General features: G+C 42.0%; 2 protein-coding genes across 2 annotated transcripts in view; both read right to left on the reverse strand.

Moving 5' to 3' along the window:
- Positions 1-9,084, reverse strand: part of LOC311243717 (CDK5 and ABL1 enzyme substrate 2-like) — an 86,294-nt gene extending 77,210 nt beyond the window's left edge. The window contains exon 1 of the mRNA XM_084333048.1: positions 8,450-9,084. Within this exon, the coding sequence (XP_084189174.1) occupies positions 8,450-9,081 (632 nt within the window). The 5' untranslated portion in view covers positions 9,082-9,084. The remainder of the gene's footprint in view (positions 1-8,449) is intronic.
- A 3,125-nt stretch (positions 9,085-12,209) lies between these two features.
- ccm2l (CCM2 like scaffold protein) overlaps positions 12,210-20,284 on the reverse strand; it is a gene marked incomplete at its 5' end in the record, with an annotated part of 29,771 nt that continues 21,696 nt past the window's right edge. Inside the window, 4 exon segments of the mRNA XM_084333395.1 lie at positions 12,210-12,361; positions 16,116-16,263; positions 19,727-19,865; positions 20,090-20,246. Of these exon segments, the coding sequence (XP_084189521.1) occupies positions 12,229-12,361; positions 16,116-16,263; positions 19,727-19,865; positions 20,090-20,246 (577 nt within the window). The 3' untranslated portion in view covers positions 12,210-12,228.

Here is a 20,284-nt window from a genome sequence, read left to right on the forward strand (position 1 = left end):
TTTAACATTGGAAGACATTTTAAATATCCTAAATTACTACCTAACCAATCAGATATGAGGTAGCGTCAGAAGCAGAGTAACCTCGTTCCCAGTTTTATCTCCGTGAGAGCAATGATAAAACGAGCAGAGCAATGTGTGTGGACAAGAGGCGGGTTGCTATGTTTACTGTAGGAAGGGGCTTTTAGACCCATGTTTTTATTTTTTGCTTCGAAAAGAGGGACATCATCTCAATATGCGGGACGTGGGACATTAGGTAAAATGGCTGTGCAGTATACAACCAAAAGCGGGACACCTGGTCACCCTAACTGTGGCTCGCGTTTGTTTACTGTGGCTCGCGGATTATGTGATGGGCAAGCTACTTGGAAAATGTAGTAAGCTACACTACCAGTTACTCTTGATTAAAATATAGCTCAACAATAATCAAATAAACACAAATATATACTATCTCTATTGGAATGGAGACTTTTCAGCACAGGATAAACTAGGGATGGGCAAAAAAAACAGATCGATTGATCACATGATGTACTTGAGTACTCGTGGAGGAAAACGCTGTACAAAATAAACGTCTTTTCCGGTGTTTTAGACTTTGCTCTTTTATTTTGAAACCCACCGACCGGAAGTATTGTTGTTATTATCCTAGCAGAACCTATGAGCGGACAACTTGTGTCGTCCGGTTCTGTGTTTTTGAGCTAATGATAAAACAAATGTTGAGATGGTTGGTGAACAACTAACTTTAGGTTAGTTTTAACGTTAGCTACTAACGTTAGATGCAGCTACTACAGGCAATCAACGATGAGGAGGAAGCGTCATAGCATCAACACTAGATCTTTAATCTTTATTTAGCAGTCCAGTTTCTCCGGGCAGTAGCGTATAGCGTTTGTTCACGCTACATCACTACTTGGGTCTAAAAATAGCTACACTACAAAGAACGCTACTTGGTTCAAAAGGAGCGACGCTACCATCACGCTACTGAGAAATGTAGTTAAGCTATGTAGCGTTGCTACTGCCCAACATACGCATGGTGCTCACAGGAGCTCCCGTGCTGTACTCTGTAGTAACGCCAGCGGCCCGCCTCCCCACACGGAGAGGTACTGGTTCCCGCCTCATTAAAACAAACACGCAAATAGCAATTAATTGCGCCCATCAAAATCATTGCATTCATTTTCATTATTGCGCGATAAATTGATTTATTGCTTATTGCAACAGGCCTAGATGTGACCCAAGGATACTAGGAAAACATTTTGAAATATTCAATTGCAAATATAATCAATTGTTGTTGATTTTTCTGGTAAATTTATAGTTTAAATTAATCGACTAATCGATAAAATAATCAACAGATTAATCTATAACAAAATAATCGTTAGTGAGAACCCTACTTAGAACACAAAGTCGCCTAAAGCTTCAAAATAGATTTACATGGCCGAGGGCTATTTCCTTAATTCCTGAGAAGCTTTGGAGATGGGACGATTTCACCGGACAGCCACAATGTTTAATGACAACATCTCTGTGTGCCATTTCAATATATTTTAAACGTTTAGTCCTATTCACGTCCTCTCTAAAAAACAGGGCAGTCCATCACTCACAGCCTGAGGACATATATTATGTTGTAGCACTGCCAAGATGTGACATAATCCATCAATCATCACAAAGCCTGGAGAGAGAAATGTCGCCAGGTCACTTTTAAAGTGTTAAAGTTGGACGCCTGGCTGTCACTAGCTTCACTTATAGAGGGGAGGGGATACAACCCATGACACTGCCTGCAGCAATCACACTAAAATATACAGAGGGGGGGGGGGCAGAGAGGGAGAGAGGGGGAGAGGGGGAGATAGAGAGAGAGGAGATAGAGGAATAGATAGAGAGGAAGGGATAGAGAGACAGCAAGAGGGGGAGGGAGAGAGACAGAGACACAGATAGAGGAACATGAGAGACGGGCAGAGAGAAAAATACAGAGCGAGAGAGGTACACTACAACCTATGACATTGCCTGCAGCAGTCACACAAAAATACACCAGTTTTCAAGCCAAAAGTGCAATGAGAGAGAGAGAAGAGAGAGAGAGAGAGAGAGAGAGAGAGAGAGAGAGAGAGAGAGAGAGAGAGAGAGAGAGAGAGAGAGATGACAATGACATGTTTAATGTAGTATTAGATTATGAAAACCTATGTAACGTGTTCTAGTGACTGGTTGGTTCTTAACTCATTCAGCGCCAGGGGTCGCTGTTTACCTTACCGTTGAAATGCGATCGCGTTTTAACATGGGGATACGTGGCTGTGTTTGCAGGCATAAAGCTATATTATAGCTATGGATCTAATAATATAGTCGATTGTCATTTCTGAGTTTCTTCCGGTCAAGATGCAAAAAACTGATAATTTTTCCATCCATATATTTCCGTTTTATACCGTTGTGAATACGAGTGTAGTTTCAGGGCGGTCTGGTGTAATTTCCAAAATGCTTCGTAATGGCCGGAAACGTGTATTCTTGTAAAAGCGTTATCGTTTCTTCACTGGACTAGCTACTGTTCTCAAATCAAATTTAGATTATCGGTATTATGTTTCATCATGGTTGTATGAAAGTGGGGGGGGGGGGGCGCACCTCTGTGCTTTGATCGCTACCAAGGGAACACGCCACACACACACACATGCTCCCGATCGCATGAAAGAATTTTTGGATTAACGCAATATTGATACCATTTAGCCCTTACCTTGACCAGGATCTGTCCCGAAAAGAATATTCCCATTATCTGATCGCCATTCCAAGTACTGATCGCGATCGTGTTTCCAACGTAATCCAGCAATGAACATGAACCCGGGGGGCCCGACCCTCGTCGATGCCTGACTGTGTTATAAGCGCTTGCCCTGCCCGAGTAGTTAGACCCCGCCCACTGGCCGCAGATCGGCCCAGACACCAAGCCAGATCGTTTCAAATGGAGTGCAATAGCGGCCGCAAGGCAACAGGCGGCGTTATTGGACTTTTGCTATCTCAGACCAATCCCAAGTGATAACACACAGCTGCCTGCATGTTTATGAATGGAAATATCGAATAAAAGAAATAACGATCATAATAACGAGACTCGTTGTTGGCGTCCAACGATTGGCGGGCTATAACGAGTATACTCGTCATTGGCAATTAAAGAGTTAAGGTCCCCCAAGTTTGCTCGGAACAACGTAAATCCACATTTCACTATGATGCCCCTAAGCTCATGAAAATGTAAAATTACCTATGTATTAGTGTAGTCAGGAAAGTGTTTTTCCAAAAATACCACACCATCTGAAGGAGAGCTGTGCCTTGTCACACCTTGTTTTTGGCTTTGTAACGTGAACGATGTCAACATTACCTGGAACACTTGTTACGGGTGCGTCAGATCTTTCTTTAAGTTCCTGAATGTGTCAAGATCATTTCCATTTTGTTTTCTGATCCTTCTTCCCTCTCCTCTGTCGGAAAACTAAAGCTGCGTCAGCTAGCTCACTAGAACTGATTTTGTGTGACAGTGACCTAGCAACAGTGTATGTTTACAGCTCTCGTGTGCACCAACAGTACACATTGTATTTCGATCTGAATACATTTTGCTCTGCTATGATTTTTTTTGTTCCACTGGTAGTCTCTGATAACCAGAGTCCCAGACCTCTCTCCAGACTGTATTAGCGCTGTGCCAGCATTCCACCAGACTAGTGGAACAACAATACAACTTATGGGATCGTCTTTTTGTCTCCCTCTCTCTCTCTCCCCATCAGTCTCTCCCTCTATATTTCTCTCCATCAGTCACTCCCTCTATCTCTCTCTCTAACAGTCTATCCCTCTATTTATCTCTCTCTCCATTAGTCTCTCCCCCTATCTCTCTACCTCTATCTCTCTCAATCAGTCTCACCCTTTATATCAATTTCTCTCTCCATCAGTCTATTTATCTCTCTATCATTCTATCACTCTCTCTCCATCAGTCTCCCCCTCTATCCCTCTCTCAATCAGTCTCTCTCCCTCTCTCTCTCCATCAGTCTCCCCCTCTATTCCTCTCTCTTATCAGTCTATCAGTCTATCCCTCTCTCTCCATCAGTCTCCCCCTCTATCCCTCTCTCAATCAGTCTCTCTCCCTCTCTCTCCATCAGTCTCCCCCTCTATTCCTCTCTCTTATCAGTCTATCAGTCTATCCCGCTCTCTCCCCATCTCTTGTAGTACTGACAGTCTCACTATGTTCACCAATATATCTGCTAAATAAATTACATGTAGGCTAATGATGTGTTCTGCTTAGGGATGCACTGATCCGATATTGGTATCGACCGCCGATATCAGTAAAATAGCTGGATCAGGTATCGGTAAAAAATATATATATATCGGATTTTTTTTAATATATAATAAATAAAATAAGAAATAACCATTCAGTACATTTATATCTATGTGTTAATCTGTTACATTTAGTTTCACTAAGTTAGGAAAGTAATGTTTTAAGTCAAGCCTGATGTTGCCTTGCACAAAAGAATAATCCCAGTCTCTTCCACACAGTGACAGTGAGGCATACTAGGGCTGACCTTTGAAGCTTTTTTTGGCAATCGAAGCTTCGGGGCCAAGCTTCAATTTTAATTCGAAGCTTAGAATTTTTTTTTTTTTTAATAAATTAATTATAATAATTAAAAAAAAATGTATCTTATGTTGTGGGACTTGTACAGCACTTGGTAAACGTTGTTGTTTTTAAATGTGCTCTATAAATAAAGTGGATTGGATTAATTAATTAAGTAGCCCCTTTCGTGACTGTGACGCAGCCAACAAGGTTTCACTCGGCTGCGCTGCCTGGGTGCAGTGGGGCTGCTCTCACAGCCAACGACATGACATTACATAATTATGTTGCAACCTTCGTCTATCAAGCAAACAATTATATTATATTTAATTTTTTATAATTATATCAGACAACGCACCTACAAAAGCAGATGATTACAATTAAATTAGCCAACTTGGTAACACATTAGTCATAGCAGCATAGGCATAGCCTTATTAATGTTTTGTGTGGCGTCGCCGTCGTGTACAACGATACTTACGTTTTTTAGGTGATTTGACAAAGTTGTTGTAGAGTTGTGATATGCCATTTTCTTCTGGCATATCTGGCACTCTGCTTTTTGGGCATTGTCTTTGCATATTTTAAAGTGTAACCACACGTCTGATGACTTCTTCGTCGACATGTCTGCTGCACATGTCCTTGTTGTTTTCAAGACAGATAATCTCCACGTGCTTGTTGTAGAGAGGTGGAGTCGAGGCGCCGCTTACTTTCGTTTCATTGGAATGGAGGCGCAAGATTTGAGGCAAAAAAAAAATTTAAATTTTTTTTTTTTATAAACTTCGATTTTTTTTTAATGTTCGAAGCTTGTGCCATCGAAGGAAGCTTCGAAGTATTTAAGACAGCCCTAAGGCATACAGTTTATTAATTGAATGAATGAAGTTTATTTTCTGTCTTTGTTTACAACCAATCAAAAACACACTTGTGATCCTTTACAATTCTTAAAAACAAAATATATTTTAATATAAAAAAAATAAAAAAACGTGGATAATTTTTTTTTTTTTTTTTTTTTTACTTTTTTGGACAATGGGTATCGGATCTCTCTCTCTCTCCCCGGCTCCGTCTCATATCAGTCGTATATTCTCGTCACTCGGTCATGGAGGGTAGGTGAGGGTGGGTGAGGCATCATAGGCTTGGCAGAGGGTTTATAATAAGTGAGAAGGCCACAGCAGTGGCTACTAGGACCAGGCTGGCCTCTCTCTATAGGCCCCCTCGAATGACCCAATGTGTGTGAAGGTTGTTTTCTATTCAGCGCCTTCGGTTCCAATTAAATATCAGTGGGTTTACATTTACAATACATTTAGCTGAGAGGGTTAGCCTAAACATCTACAGCAACAGTGGGCAGCCTACTCAAAAAGATATCTCCACAGAATCACACAACAAACAAACAAACAAACAAACATGCACAGACATAGAGTGAGGTCAGAGAGGGAGAGAGAGCAGGGAATAAGAGAGAGAGCAAGAGTGAGGGATAGAGAGGTCACACAAGAAAAGGTTTCATCTAGCAAGGCTTGGTGCAGTCTGTGACTATTCTAATGTTTAAATGCCATGACAGCCACGTTTTTAAAACAAGGTGGTATAGTTTACTGTAGGTAGGGACCAGACTGAATTTATCTTCAGCTGTTCTGTCATTCCACAATAATGTGAGCAGCCTCGTACTGGTGGCCCGAGGGCACATATCCTGTTGTGCAGTGCTGTTGCCAAGATAGTGACGAGGCAATCTATCACCATACACATCAACCCACACACGCAATGTGTCAAAAGGAAAGCCTGAAATGTTTCCTTAGTAACAGACTGTACATGTATGCTCTCTCACCTCTCTCTAATGAGGAGGACAACTAAACCTACATAGTAGAAAGCCTTGACGGAATCAATCTCTAGGCTTCTGTGTCACAAAACTAAAAACAGCTTTTAACTGTGCCAACGGATTCAAAAGTAGCATCCCACAAGACAAGCCTAAAGTGACTCAAGTGTAATATTCTATATGGTAGGCTAGTAGGCTACACTTAAGGTTTTGGGTCAATATTGCCAACAGGACATGCTGACCTGTAGTATTGTATTTTTATATTGTATTTTAATAATATTGTATTTTTATTAACCTTTATTTAATTTTTTTTTTAATCAATTTCAGTTAACTTTTTAGATTCGTTTTTTTGAAGGGAATGTGAATGAATACTATCATTCATTGTATATTCAATGTTGAATATTTTTTTTCTTATTATTTTAATTGTACTACTACCGTAATTCCTCTAATAGTAACCGGTATTCAATTAAAAACCGGGTCTCTATTAATGACCGGGTGCGCTGTTGAGCTAAGCAATTATAAGCCGGCCTCCTAATACAAGCCGGGTTTCATGTATATTAGAGTTATTGTTGTTATATGCTGGCCTGGCTGTGCAGTAAATACCATATAATGGTATGCTGTTAAGGTTTACCAAGAGAGTAAGCCTACCTCAGAATTGTATAAAATGAAGTTATTATTATTATTATACCAGTATTGTGATTGCACTATTTTACTTTATTTTACTTTTTTTGACCACCTGTAATTGCACTGTTTACTACCGTATTTCATACAGTACTTGCTTGGTTTCAATAAATGAACCCAGTACATTTTACTGGGTTCAAACTGACACAAAATGTTGATTTATTCATTATGATCTGTTTGAAAATTAGAAATATAGGCCTCTCTCTTATACATGCCTCCTCCTAATACAAGCCTGGTATCCGCTACAGTTGAAACAAATACAAGCCGGGGTTACTATTAGAGGAATTACGGTAATTACATTCTGTATTTTGTATTGGCACATGTGCACTATGATGAAATAATGCCATTAGATAGACTTTGGTCATCGCAGGACTAAAGACTACTATTTTTGGGAGGAGGAGTCTTTGGATTGTTCATGGTAAGTGTTTGGAGAAGATTGGAATAGATCGAGTGCGTCCAGACGTTTTTTTTAGTAAACCGCAACCCGACTCTGTATACAGTCCCTGTCGGGTTCACACGGTTATGGTTTCTCCTAGAAATGTGGGTGTGTGCTGAAGTCGGCGTTAGTACGTGGTGGGCCCCAATAATGCCTATGGCAGGGGAAAACACAGCTAATCCAATAATGGATATTATGGTATATAATACCCTCCCTACTGAGACACATGACACATTAACCATCATCACCCTGAGGCTATTCCATACGAAACTGTCATTTCAACATTACGATGCAGAAGGGTAAAGTCCTCTAATAGTTACTGTGTGACCCACACAACACACTGCCATCACAATGTCGTTCCTCATATCCCAACTATTGATTTAGTTGTCCCATTTGGCATCCGTCAACAGTGGTCAACAATATTTGCAAGTGAATCGTCATAATTTCATCTTTGTTGGCTTACTATGACTGATTTATGAAGGACGACAGGGTTTCCATAAAGCCTGGCCAGAGCAAGCAACACAAATACTCAACAACTACCAGTCTGCAATTCAAAACACTTTCATCTCCATCATTCACTATGCTCTCTTCACTCTCTATCGCTATCTCCCTCTATCAGTCCCTCCCACCATCTCTCTCCCTCTATCCATCAGTCTCTCTCTCTATATCTTGCAGTACTGACTGACAGTCACACTATATTCACCAAAGTATAAATTAATTAATGGCATGTAGGCTAAACAACACTTTCAACACGGTCACTATATCACTATGAATTGAAAATGGGGGACCCTGATGTAAACAAGACAAGAGTATTTCTCTGGTCTGCATCCCCTTAACTGAGCCGTACTGTATTGTACCCATTCTGCAATCTGTTAAGTAAAGTTGTCATTCATTCATCCACCCTGTGGTTCAGAATGTCAACGACAACAACCAACTCCATCATCACCCCCTGACCCCCTCACTCGCCCGTCTGTCTCTCTTCTCAGTCTCTTACCGCTGACGGGAGTCCGAGGACACCGAGCTGCAACTCTGCACCGACAGCAGCGTGGAGGACTTCCGTGGTCCCACCGGGCTGGGCAGCATGCTGGACGAGGAAGGAGTGAGCAGAAGGTTCCCCTGCGACGAGAGCGACCCTCCTCTCCGCTTCTCCAGGAACACCTCCTCGGTCCCCGGGTCGTCTCCTCGGTCGAACCCGACGACAGAGTCCGACGACGGTAGGACCAGGATAGGAGGAGGCGCGTTCAGGACCCCTATCCTCGGTGTCGTTGTTTGAGACGGGTTGACGTTCCCGCAGCTCACGGACGCGGAGAGGTTGGCGGCGGGGAAGGTGCCGTAGTAGCCGTTATTGTTGCCTTGTTGACCGGTCTCCGGCGACAGGCGCCCCGCCGCCACCGAGCAGAAGCTCTCACGGTGGCCGCTGTTCCCACCACCGCCCCCATTCTCGTCGAATTCACTTTGTACGGGCCGTCCGTCCAGTGAAATGTTACTGAGAAACAAAAGGGCTGCTTGTCTCCGACGGGAATTCTCCCGGTTTCGTCTCGTGTGTTCTTTGCTGTGCGGTGTTTTGCCGTTGGCGGAGGTCGGTATCATACCGTGCGCACCGCAGGTAGCAGCCGCCGCCATCATCTCCTCTGCTCGTCCAACTGAGGAAGTGGATCAGGCCAAGCCGAAGTCAACTGTCAAACAAAACATTCTTATACCCGGGCGCGAGACCTGTTCACGCCCCCTCCGCGGTCTCATTGGCTCAGCGGGGACTACTAGTCCAGGCATTAGTAGGACCTGACCTCCCACACGTTGCAAAATAAATGCTTTTCAATAAATTTTTCTCATAAATATGTTACTTATATAATGTTATAAAGTATTGAAAAATACAGAAATTGGTGACGCCACAAATATAGACTGTACCATTAACCTTTAAGTTAGAAGGTAACCATTATCATATTAAATGCCCTCTGGGTTAGAAGAAGGTGGCTAAATACTAAATATAGACTGTACCATTAACATACTAAAGGCCCTGTAGGCTATAAGTTAGAAGGTGACTAAGTACTAAATATAGACTGTACCATTAATATACTAAAGGCCCTGTAAGTTAGAAGGTTACTAAATATAGACTGTACCACTAACATACTAAAGGCCCTGTAGGTTAGAAGGTGACTAAATACTAAATATAGACTGTACCACTAACATACTAAAGGCCCTGTAGGTTAGAAGGTGACTAAATACTAAATATAGACTGTACCACTAACATACTAAAGGCCCTGTAGGTTAGAGAAGGTGACTAAATACTAAATATAGACTGTACCATTATCATATTAAATGCCCTCTGGGTTAGAAGGTCGCTAAATTCTAAATATAGACTGACCATTAACATACTAAAGGCCCTGTATAGGTTAGAAGGTGACTAAATACTAATATAGACTGTACCATTAACATACGAAAGGCCCTGTAGGTTAGAAGGTTATTCAATACGAAATATAGACTGTACCATTAACATACTAAAGGTCCTGTAGGTTTAAGGTGGCTATTGTAGGCCTAGAGTAGACCATGGTATTGTTTTAACCAGTTCAAAATCATGCCCTAAGGCTTAGCATGCCCTATTTGCATACATTTGAATGAGTCCACGATAGGCTTAAAATAAATAGCTGAAGACCAAGGAACGTTTGTACAGAGATCCAGGCCCAGCCAATAGCATAACTCTATTATTAGGCTGTACTGTACTGTATAGGTACACTGTTTTGTTGGCATAACATAGGTCTATGAATACATTGCTTGGCTGTCCTGCCTGTTTTGGAATTGAAGATTGTATTCTTCAGCACCACTGCTTCCATCAATAAAATATGTCTATGCTCTGACAATTCAATCTATTGTTTGAAAGTCATTACAGTTGTTTATTCCAATCTGTTAGGCTTATGTAGATCATACTATATTTAAAACGTATACTATTCATAGAATGGAGTGGACTGCAGCTGGGATAAACACTGTGGAGAACGAGACAGACACACACTCAAACACACACACGCACACATGCACGCACGCACACACACACACACACACACACACACACACACACACACACACACACACACACACACTGCAGGCTGTGCTCAGTGACTTGTTGTTGGTAGTTGTTGGTATTTCCTATTTCTGCCTGGTGTTTTCCATAGTGCTTCAGCCTGTCTTCAGCTAACTCATGTATCATCTATTATCACCCACAGCGATAAACGCAATCTGATTAAATGAAAAGATGTAATGGCATATCTGTCTGTCTGTCTGTCTCTCTCTCTCTCTCTCTCTCTCTCTCTCTCTCTCTCTCTCTCTCTCTCTCTCTCTCTCTCTCTCTCTCTCTCTCTCTCTCTCTCTCTCTCTCTGATGGGATTAGTTCACATTTTATGTGCATTTTATTTATCACTGCATTCATATACTGCTTTTCTAGATACTGAATGTGCTTTACAATGCATGGTGAAAATGGCCTCCTTCACCACAAAATACACCCAATCTAGGCAGGCTCACTAGCTGCCATACACCAGCACCAGGCACACAACACACTACACAATGGCTGAGAGGCTCAGGAGACAAGGTTTGATGGCAGCCCATTAAGGGGGAGGGATGATTAGGTAGGGGTTCTTTAACGACCATATTCACTGTTTAACGTCTCATCCGAAGGACAGCGCTCACCTAATGTGTGCTGTCCCTGTTCAAATAAAGTAAAAAAAAAAAAAAAAAAAAACTGTTAGGTGCTGTCACTTTTCCCCCAAATCAAGTTTGAATTATATGAAATTTGTTTGAATTATATCAAACTTTTATGTGATCAGAATCTTCTATTATAACCCCCCCCCCCCCCCCCACACACACACACACACACACACACACACACACACACACACACACACACACACACACACACACACACACACACACACACACACACACAATTATTGTCATGGGTTTGGATGATTGTAATTGTGTATTGACATACTAACGCTTGCATATTTGTCTAAATGCCAAAGGATATCATGGAAATAATAATTGTACTTACATTGCCACCATGTGGTCATAATGTAGTATTACACATCATGAACCTGAATAATGTCATTTAACTGACATCACTGAGTGTATTGTGGGAAACCATACATCATGTGTAGTCATGACAACAAATATGCTTTAATGGACCTATGTCAAACCCTGCCTTCTTCTTCTTGATCCTCGAATCACAACTGTTGCTTCCCTTCGGCTGTTGTGATTGGAAGATCAAGAAAAGAGGGCAGGGTTTGAGATAGGTAAATTACATTACAAGATCTCTCCCCAAAGCAACCAACTCCCCTCTACACCCACACACAGCAGTGCTAAGATACACAACAAAACTCATCTGTGTCTCATAAAACTACGAGCTCCAGCAACTACTGATGCTAAGCTGTGATGCTAACTAACGCTACAAACATGTACCAAGTGATCTGGTCGTGAACTCAGGTCAATCTACGGGTTTAATTGGCCTTCACCCCTTCCACGAGTAGAGTCTGTGGTTACCAGGTATCTAAATTCATATTTTGGACTGTAAACCACCAGTTTTCAACCTTTTTGGTTCGCCACGCCTAAAAAAAAGACCATTCCTAAAGTTAAAAGAAAAAAAACGTCCAAACAGTAGAAAAGTCTTTATTGAAACGACGATTTCAGAGTGAAATCCTTAAAATATCCAACTCTCTCTCTCTCTCTCTCTCTCTCTCTCTCTCTCTTTCTCTCTCTCTCTCTCTCTCTCTCTCTCTCTCTCTCTCTCCGTCACATATAGTAATCTTCTTCTTCTATGTCTCCATGAGTGTCTTGGAACCCCAGGGCCTCGATGTCATGTGTGATGTCAGTGATGCGTTGGTTGAAATCCTGGGACCCCGAGGGTAAAGACCAGCCGTCGTACCTAAAGACACCACAGAAGAAGATGTTCAACAGCTCTTCTTCAGATCATTTAGGCTAGCAAGGACTTTAGCTTTTCCCTGTTTCAAACCAAGAGTGCTATGAAAGGCAGCAGCGATACCAATCAGGGGTGTGTATCGCAAATCGTTGTGTGATACTTTATATAATATTGTTGTAAGGCCCGGTATCGCATAATCTTATTTATTTTCCACATTTGGTCACTAAATTAATTCTGCAAGAACTTGTATTTTCTATTGATTAATACACATTCTAATATTCTAACAAGAAACTACAGTCTACAGGTAATCTCCCTTATATACAAAGCACTAAATGGAACAGGACCAAGCTACATTGCCAATTCTCTTGTCAACTATGTGCCCCCAAGAACATTACGATAATCTACTACTGGTTCATTGAAGGTTTATTGAAGGATATGGATTATTGTACTGTAAATGAGAGCTATCTTATCGCACTGTTTGTATTCTGTCTATTTTACTGCTATGACGCACTTTGGACTGAAAAGTATGTATGTATGAAGGGTGCTATACAAATAAAGTGTATTATTATTATTACCATTATAACCTTTTTACTCATACATTATAAAATCACAATATATTGCAGTGTTTATAGTATTGCTATATATTGAATGGTAACCCCTGTATTGTGATATGTATGGTATGGTCAGATCCTTGGCAGCACACAGCCCTACAGCCAGCTGAGCCACTGTCTTCTGACCATCATCACTCACTCATTAACTTGATGAATGAACAGAGGAGGGCTTTAGTCTTCACATCTCCATGATGTGAAAAAGCATCTAGCCTATACCAGAAATTATGAACATGATGTTTATAATCTTAATCATAATCTATAATCTATATCTTTTCAAGACCCCCCCAGAAATCATCTTGTGACCCCTTGCACAGTACACGTATTGTATTTAAACCCTCTACAGCTACATACCCTCTAGCACAGCTACCTACCCTCTAGTACAGATACATACCCTCTAGTACAGCTACCAACCCTCTAGTGCAGCTACCTACCCTCTAGCACAGCTACCTACCCTCTAGTACAGATACATACCCTCTAGTACAGCTACCAACCCTCTAGTACAGCTACCAACCCTCTAGTACAGCTACCTACCATCTAGTGCAGCTACCTACCCTCTAGTACAGCTACATACCCTCTAGTACAGCTACCAACCCTCTAGTGCAGCTACCTACCCTCTAGTACAGCTACCTACCCTCTAGTACAGCTACCTACCCTCTAGTACAGCTACCTACTCTCTAGTACAGCTACCAACCCTCTAGTGCAGCTACCTACCCTTTAGTGCAGCTACCTACCCTCTAGTACAGCTACATACCCTCTAGTACAGCTACCAACCCTCTAGTACAGCTACCAACCCTCTAGCACAGCTACCTACCATCTAGTGCAGCTACCTACCCTCTAGTACAGCTACATACCCTCTAGTACAGCTACCAACCCTCTAGTACAGCTACCAACCCTCTAGTACAGCTACCTACCATCTAGTGCAGCTACCTACCCTCTAGTACAGCTACCTACCCTCTAGTACAGCTACCTACCCTCTAGTACAGCTACCTACTCTCTAGTACAGCTACCTACCCTTTAGTGCAGCTACCTACCCTCTAGTACAGCTACCTACCATCTAGTGCAGCTACCTACCCTCTAGTACAGCTACATACCCTCTAGTACAGCTACCAACCCTCTAGTGCAGCTACCTACCCTCTAGTACAGCTACCTACCCTCTAGTACAGCTACCTACCCTCTAGTACAGCTACCTACTCTCTAGTACAGCTACCAACCCTCTAGTGCAGCTACCTACCCTTTAGTGCAGCTACCTACCCTCTAGTACAGCTACCTACCCTCTAGTACAGCTACCTACCCTCTAGTACAGCTACATACCCTCTAGTACAGCTACCAACCCTCTAGTGCAGCTACCTACCCTCTAGTACAGCTACCTACCCTCTAGTACAGCTACCAACCCTCTAGTACAGCTACCTACTCTCTAGTACAGCTACCAACCCTCTAGTGCAGCTACCTACCCTTTAGTGCAGCTACCTACCCTTTAGTGCAGCTACCTACCCTCTAGTACAGCTACCTACCCTCTAGTACAGCTACCTACCCTCTAGTACAGATACATACCCTCTAGTACAGCTACCAACCCTCTAGTACAGCTACCTACCCTCTAGTACAGCTACCAACCCTCTAGTACAGCTAATACCCTCTAGTGCAGCTACCTACCATCTAGTACAGCTACCTACCCTCTAGTACAGCTAATACCCTCTAGTACAGCTACCTACCATCTAGTACAGCTACCTACCCTCTAGTACAGCTAATACCCTCTAGTACAGCTACCTACCCTCTAGTACAGCTACCTACCATCTAGTACAGCTAATACCCTCTAGTACACTAATACCCTCTAGTACAGATACATAACCTCTAGTACAGATACATACCCTCTAGTACAGCTAATACCCTCTAGTACAGATACCCTCTAGTACACTAATACCCTCTAGTACAGCTAATACCCTCTAGTACAGCTAATAACCTCTAGTACAGATACATACCCTCTAGTACAGATACATACCCTCTAGTACAGATACATACCCTCTAGTACAGATACATAACCTCTAGTACAGATACATACCCTCTAGTACAGATACATACCCTCTAGTACAGCTAATACCCTCTAGTACAGCTAATAACCTCTAGTACAGATACATACCCTCTAGTACAGATACATAACCTCTAGTACAGATACATACCCTCTAGTACAGCTAATAACCTCTAGTACAGATACATACCCTCTAGTACAGATACATAACCTCTAGTACAGATACATACCCTCTAGTACAGATACATACCCTCTAGTACAGCTACCTACCCTCTAGTACAGATACATACCCTCTAGTTACAGTAGATACATACCCTCTAGTACAGCTAATACCCTCTAGTACAGCTACCTACCCTCTAGTACAGATACATAACCTCTAGTACAGATACATACCCTCTAGTACAGATACATAACCTCTAGTACAGATGCATACCCTCTAGTACAGCTACCTACCCTCTAGTACAGATACATAACCTCTAGTACAGATACATACCCTCTAGTACAGCTACCAACCCTCTAGTGCAGCTACCTACCCTCTAGTACAGCTACCTACCCTCTAGTACAGCTACCTACCCTATAGTACAGCTACCAACCCTCTAGTGCAGCTACCTACCCTCTAGTACAGCTACCTACCCTCTAGTGCAGCTACCTACCCTCTAGTACAGCTACCTACTCTCTAGTACAGCTACCTACTCTCTAGTACAGCTACCTACCCTCTAGTGCAGCTACCTACCATCTAGTACAGCTACCTACCCTCTAGTACAGCTACCTACCCTCTAGTACAGCTACCAACCCTCTAGTGCAGCTACCTACCCTCTAGTATAGCTACCTACCATCTAGTGCAGCTACCTACCCTCTAGTACAGCTACCTACTCTCTAGTGCAGCTACCTACCCTCTAGTGCAGCTACCTACCCTCTAGTGCAGCTACCTACCCTCTAGTACAGCTACCTACCCTCTAGTACAGCTAATACCCTCTAGTACAGCTACCTACCCTCTAGTACAGCTACCAACCCTCAGCTACCTACCCTCTAGTACAGCTACCTACCTTCTAGTACAGCTACCTACACTCTAGTACAGCTACCTACCCTCTAGTGCAGCTACCTACCCTCTAGTACAGCTACCTACCCTCGCACAGCGGTGGCTGATGTGTTGCTCATGCTCCGTTTGATGCGTCCAAAGCTGTCAGTTAGAATTCCTCCCTCTCGGATTCCAATGCTTTCCAGAAAACTCTCAAACACACCCACGTCTTTATCCGGGATGAACGGACGCATGCCTGGAAAATAACACAACGTTAGAATAGAATAGAGTAGAGTAGAATAACACCAAACACATTTGAGTAGAATAGTGTAGAGTGGAATGACACCAAACACATTAGATTAGAATATAATAGAATAGAGTGGAATGACACCAAACACATTAGAATAGAATAGAGTACATTTACAATTACATTTAGTTATTTAGTTGATGCTTTTAACCAAAGCAACTTACGTCTGTGGTGGGAAGTGTGTTCCACCATTGTGGAGCAAGGACTGAAAATAGCCGGCTTCTCTTTGATTTATCATAATTTTATAATTTTATTAACTCATTCGGGGCCAGACCTGAGATATCTTGGGTTAACTCGCCAGCGGTTGGGCGCCAGACCAAAGATATATCGGGTTTTGGTCGTTTTTTCTTTTTTCGATATTTCCATTCATTACAGGCACACGGACTCGGGGTTAACATGGGGAATCATCCTGAGAATGCCAAAGTGCAATACCGGCCGCATCCACCCAGGTGGCAGTATCGAGCACCCTTTGAAACATTATATCTTGGCCTGTGCGTCGATCAAAAGTCTCCGGTCAGACTTTTCTTTGTCGGGCAAGTGAAGCAGTTGTCCTGATCGGATTGAGAAGCGTGAAATGCTCCCAATGCATGATGTGTGGCAGATTATGTTGGCGACACGATCGACACCAATACTGAGACTCGCGATCAGATAATTGGAATATTCTTTTTGGGGTACATCCTAGTGAAGATAAGGGCTATGATATCAATACTGCTGTGATCCAACCATGATTTCACCTCGAGCACAACATATGTGTGTTTATAATGTTACTCCACAACGTATGCCGTTGCAAAGCATAAAAAAATTTCATGCATTCATGATAAAACATAATACCAATAATATAGATTTGATTTAGAAATAGTAGCGTGTACAGACGAGAAATGGCAACGCTTTTAGTGAAATGCACGTATTGCTGCATAGCGTAGTTTTCTGGGATTAGACAGGATTACTCTAAAACAAATGGGCCATAGTATTGTATCCATAGCTATAATATAGAATATAGTTATAGCCCTGCAAACACCACCACTTATTCCTATCTCTTAGAGCTTGGCGTGGTAAGTACAAACGATGCTCAACTGCGTGGCGTCCATTGAGTTAAGGATCCCCATTAGCTGGTGCCGTGGCTCACAGTTAGTCTTCCTGGGGTCCACACAACATAATATATCAAACAATGAATGCATAGATCGATACAAAAGATAAAAACAAGGATTTAGCATACCGCAAGTAAGCTACTTTCACAGATGCGATAGATAGAAATGAAAAACAAAGCAATTAACTAAAACAGACAATAAATACCCATTTTTAAAGATACAAAATGAGAAAACTTGTATGCTAATAGGCAAAAACCCACACACAAATGTAATACACACATTAAAGGAAGATGCCAACATTTTGGATAATTAGCTTACTGTCTTCTCCAGAAAGAGACAAGAAGATAGATACCAGTTCCTCTCTGTGCGTTCAGAAAGCTATCAGGCTGCATGTTAGCCTAGCTTAGCACAATGAATGGAAGCGGACATGGCCGGTTCCATTCATTGTGCTACTGTAAGCTAGGCTAATGTGCACCCAGAAAGCTTTCTACTGAAGGCACAGGGAGAAAACTGGTATCTATCTAAGCTAATTTTGCCTAAATGTTGGCGTGTTCTTTTAAGGCAACAGCTGAAAGTGTGATTTGAGTTTCTTTAAAAAAAAAAAAGGTATTTACTAAAAGTGTAGAGATAACTAGGTAGGTTGTTATGTGTTATGCACCTATAAATAAAAGACTGCTTTAAAGCATTGGTTCTAGGACGAGGGAGTACAAACTGACCATTACTGGCCCCTCTCGTATTATGGTCCTGTATAGAGCTTCTGTAAACAAGTTGCTCAAACACAAAATATGGAGTCTTACATTACCATTAATAACTGATTTACACAATACAAGTGAGTTAGACAATAACCTTTTTTCAACTGTGAGCCAGGAGAGACCAGCATGCATATGGTTCACATTGGACCTTAGTGAGCAACCCAAAGCCAACCGTGCTGCCCTGTTCTGGACTACCTGTAGTCTCCTGATCTCACCTTTGGTCGCAGATGACCAGATCACAGACCAATAATCAAGATGACACAGGACTAGATTTTGAATAATCTGACGGAGAAGAGGACGATCAACAAAAGAAGCAAATTTTCTAGCAATGCCTACAGCTCTTCCCATCTTTGAAACAATGTTAGTGATGTGGTTTCACCAAGATAGAGTACTATCCACTGTGTCACTCCAAGGAGCTTAACACTTTCAACTTGTGAAACGATAGAGTTACATGAATCTTAAATAAGCTTTGGGTTACAAGACAACCCGTGCCTTGATCCAAACACCATGGTTTTTGTCTTAGAGTTGTTCAGTACAAGCCTGTTAGATACTATCCAATCATTCACATCATTAAGTTCTCTGCTCAGGACCTCATTAAGCATACCATTTGATGGAGAAGCATAATACAAGGTGGAATCATCTGCATATTGGACCAATTTGGCATTTTTAGTAGCCCACGGTAGGTCAATGGTGAACACTGAGTAGAGCAGAGGCCCTAGGGAGCTCACCTGTGGATCACCACACTCCAAACTTCTACTACTAGACAGGCTGCCATTCAAATATACCTGCTGAGATCTGGAAGACAGAAAACTCTGCATCCACATCAAAGCCAGGGGTTTAAAACCATAATCCCCGGGACCGGCAGGAAAAATCTGCCGCTGAAGTGCCCTTGAGCAAGGCACTTAACCCCCAACTGCTCCAGTGGAGTTGCTCAGTGGCCAATGGTGTCAGACTGTGGTTGTACTGGGCAGCTCCCAGGTATGAATGGAACTGTGTGAATGTGAAGCAGGGCATAGCTGAAAAAGAGCATCTGTGCTCAGCGAACCTACCCTGGGTAAATAAAGGTTAAACAAACAATGAAACCAAACACATTAAAATAGAATTCAATCGTATAGAGTAGAGTAGAATGACATCAAAGTCAAACACATTATAATATAATATAATAGAGTGGAGTAGAGTAGAGTAGAATAACACTGAACACATACAAATAAAATAGAGTAGAGTAGAATGACACCAAACACATTAGAATAGAATAGTGGAATGGAGTAGAGTAGAATGACATCAAACACATTAGAATAGAATAGAATAGAATAGAGTAGAGTAGAGTACAATGACACCAAACATGTTCAAATAGAATAGAGTAGAGTAGAAGGACACCAAACACATAAGAATATAATAGAGTTGAGTAGAATGACACAAAACACATTAGAATAGAATAGAATATAACATAATTGAATCAAATCTAATCGAATCGAATCGAATAGAATAGAGACAAGTAAAGTAGAATCAAATAAGCTCTGTATGAGACCATAGCAGATAGAGAGAGAGAGAGAGAGAGAGAGAGAGTCCTACCCAGCAGCAGGAACTTGCGGTTGTCTCCATATAGTTGCAGCAGATCAGAGCAGAAGTCATTGATAGGAGCTCCCAGACGATATTCTCTCAGTAAGACTGCAAACTGCTGGAGCTCACCTGGGGACAGCTTACTACGGAGCTACACACACACACACACACACACACACACACACACACACACACACACACACACACACACAGTGATAATATATCCTTACTGTGATCCTATATCCTTACTGTGATCCTATATCCTTACATATATCCTTACTGTGATCATATATCCTTACTGTGATCCTATATCCTTACTGTGATCATATATCCTTACTGTGATCATATATCCTTACTGTGATCATATATTCTTACTGTGATCATATATTCTTGCATCAGTAGTAAAGCAGGGTTACTGTCTCCTCCGTCACTGTTGGAGGCCAGACTACGATGGGAATCCTGGAGAGACAGAGACGAACTCTCACTGTACGTCTCACTGTAGTACAACTCAAAGGCTTCCTGAGATCCATCACTAGGAGAGAGAGAGAGAGAGAGAGAGAGAGAGAGAGA

This window comes from Notolepis coatsorum (genome assembly GCF_963971535.1).
Source record: "Notolepis coatsorum genome assembly, chromosome: 17".
In the NCBI taxonomy this organism is placed as follows: domain Eukaryota; kingdom Metazoa; phylum Chordata; class Actinopteri; order Aulopiformes; family Paralepididae; genus Notolepis; species Notolepis coatsorum.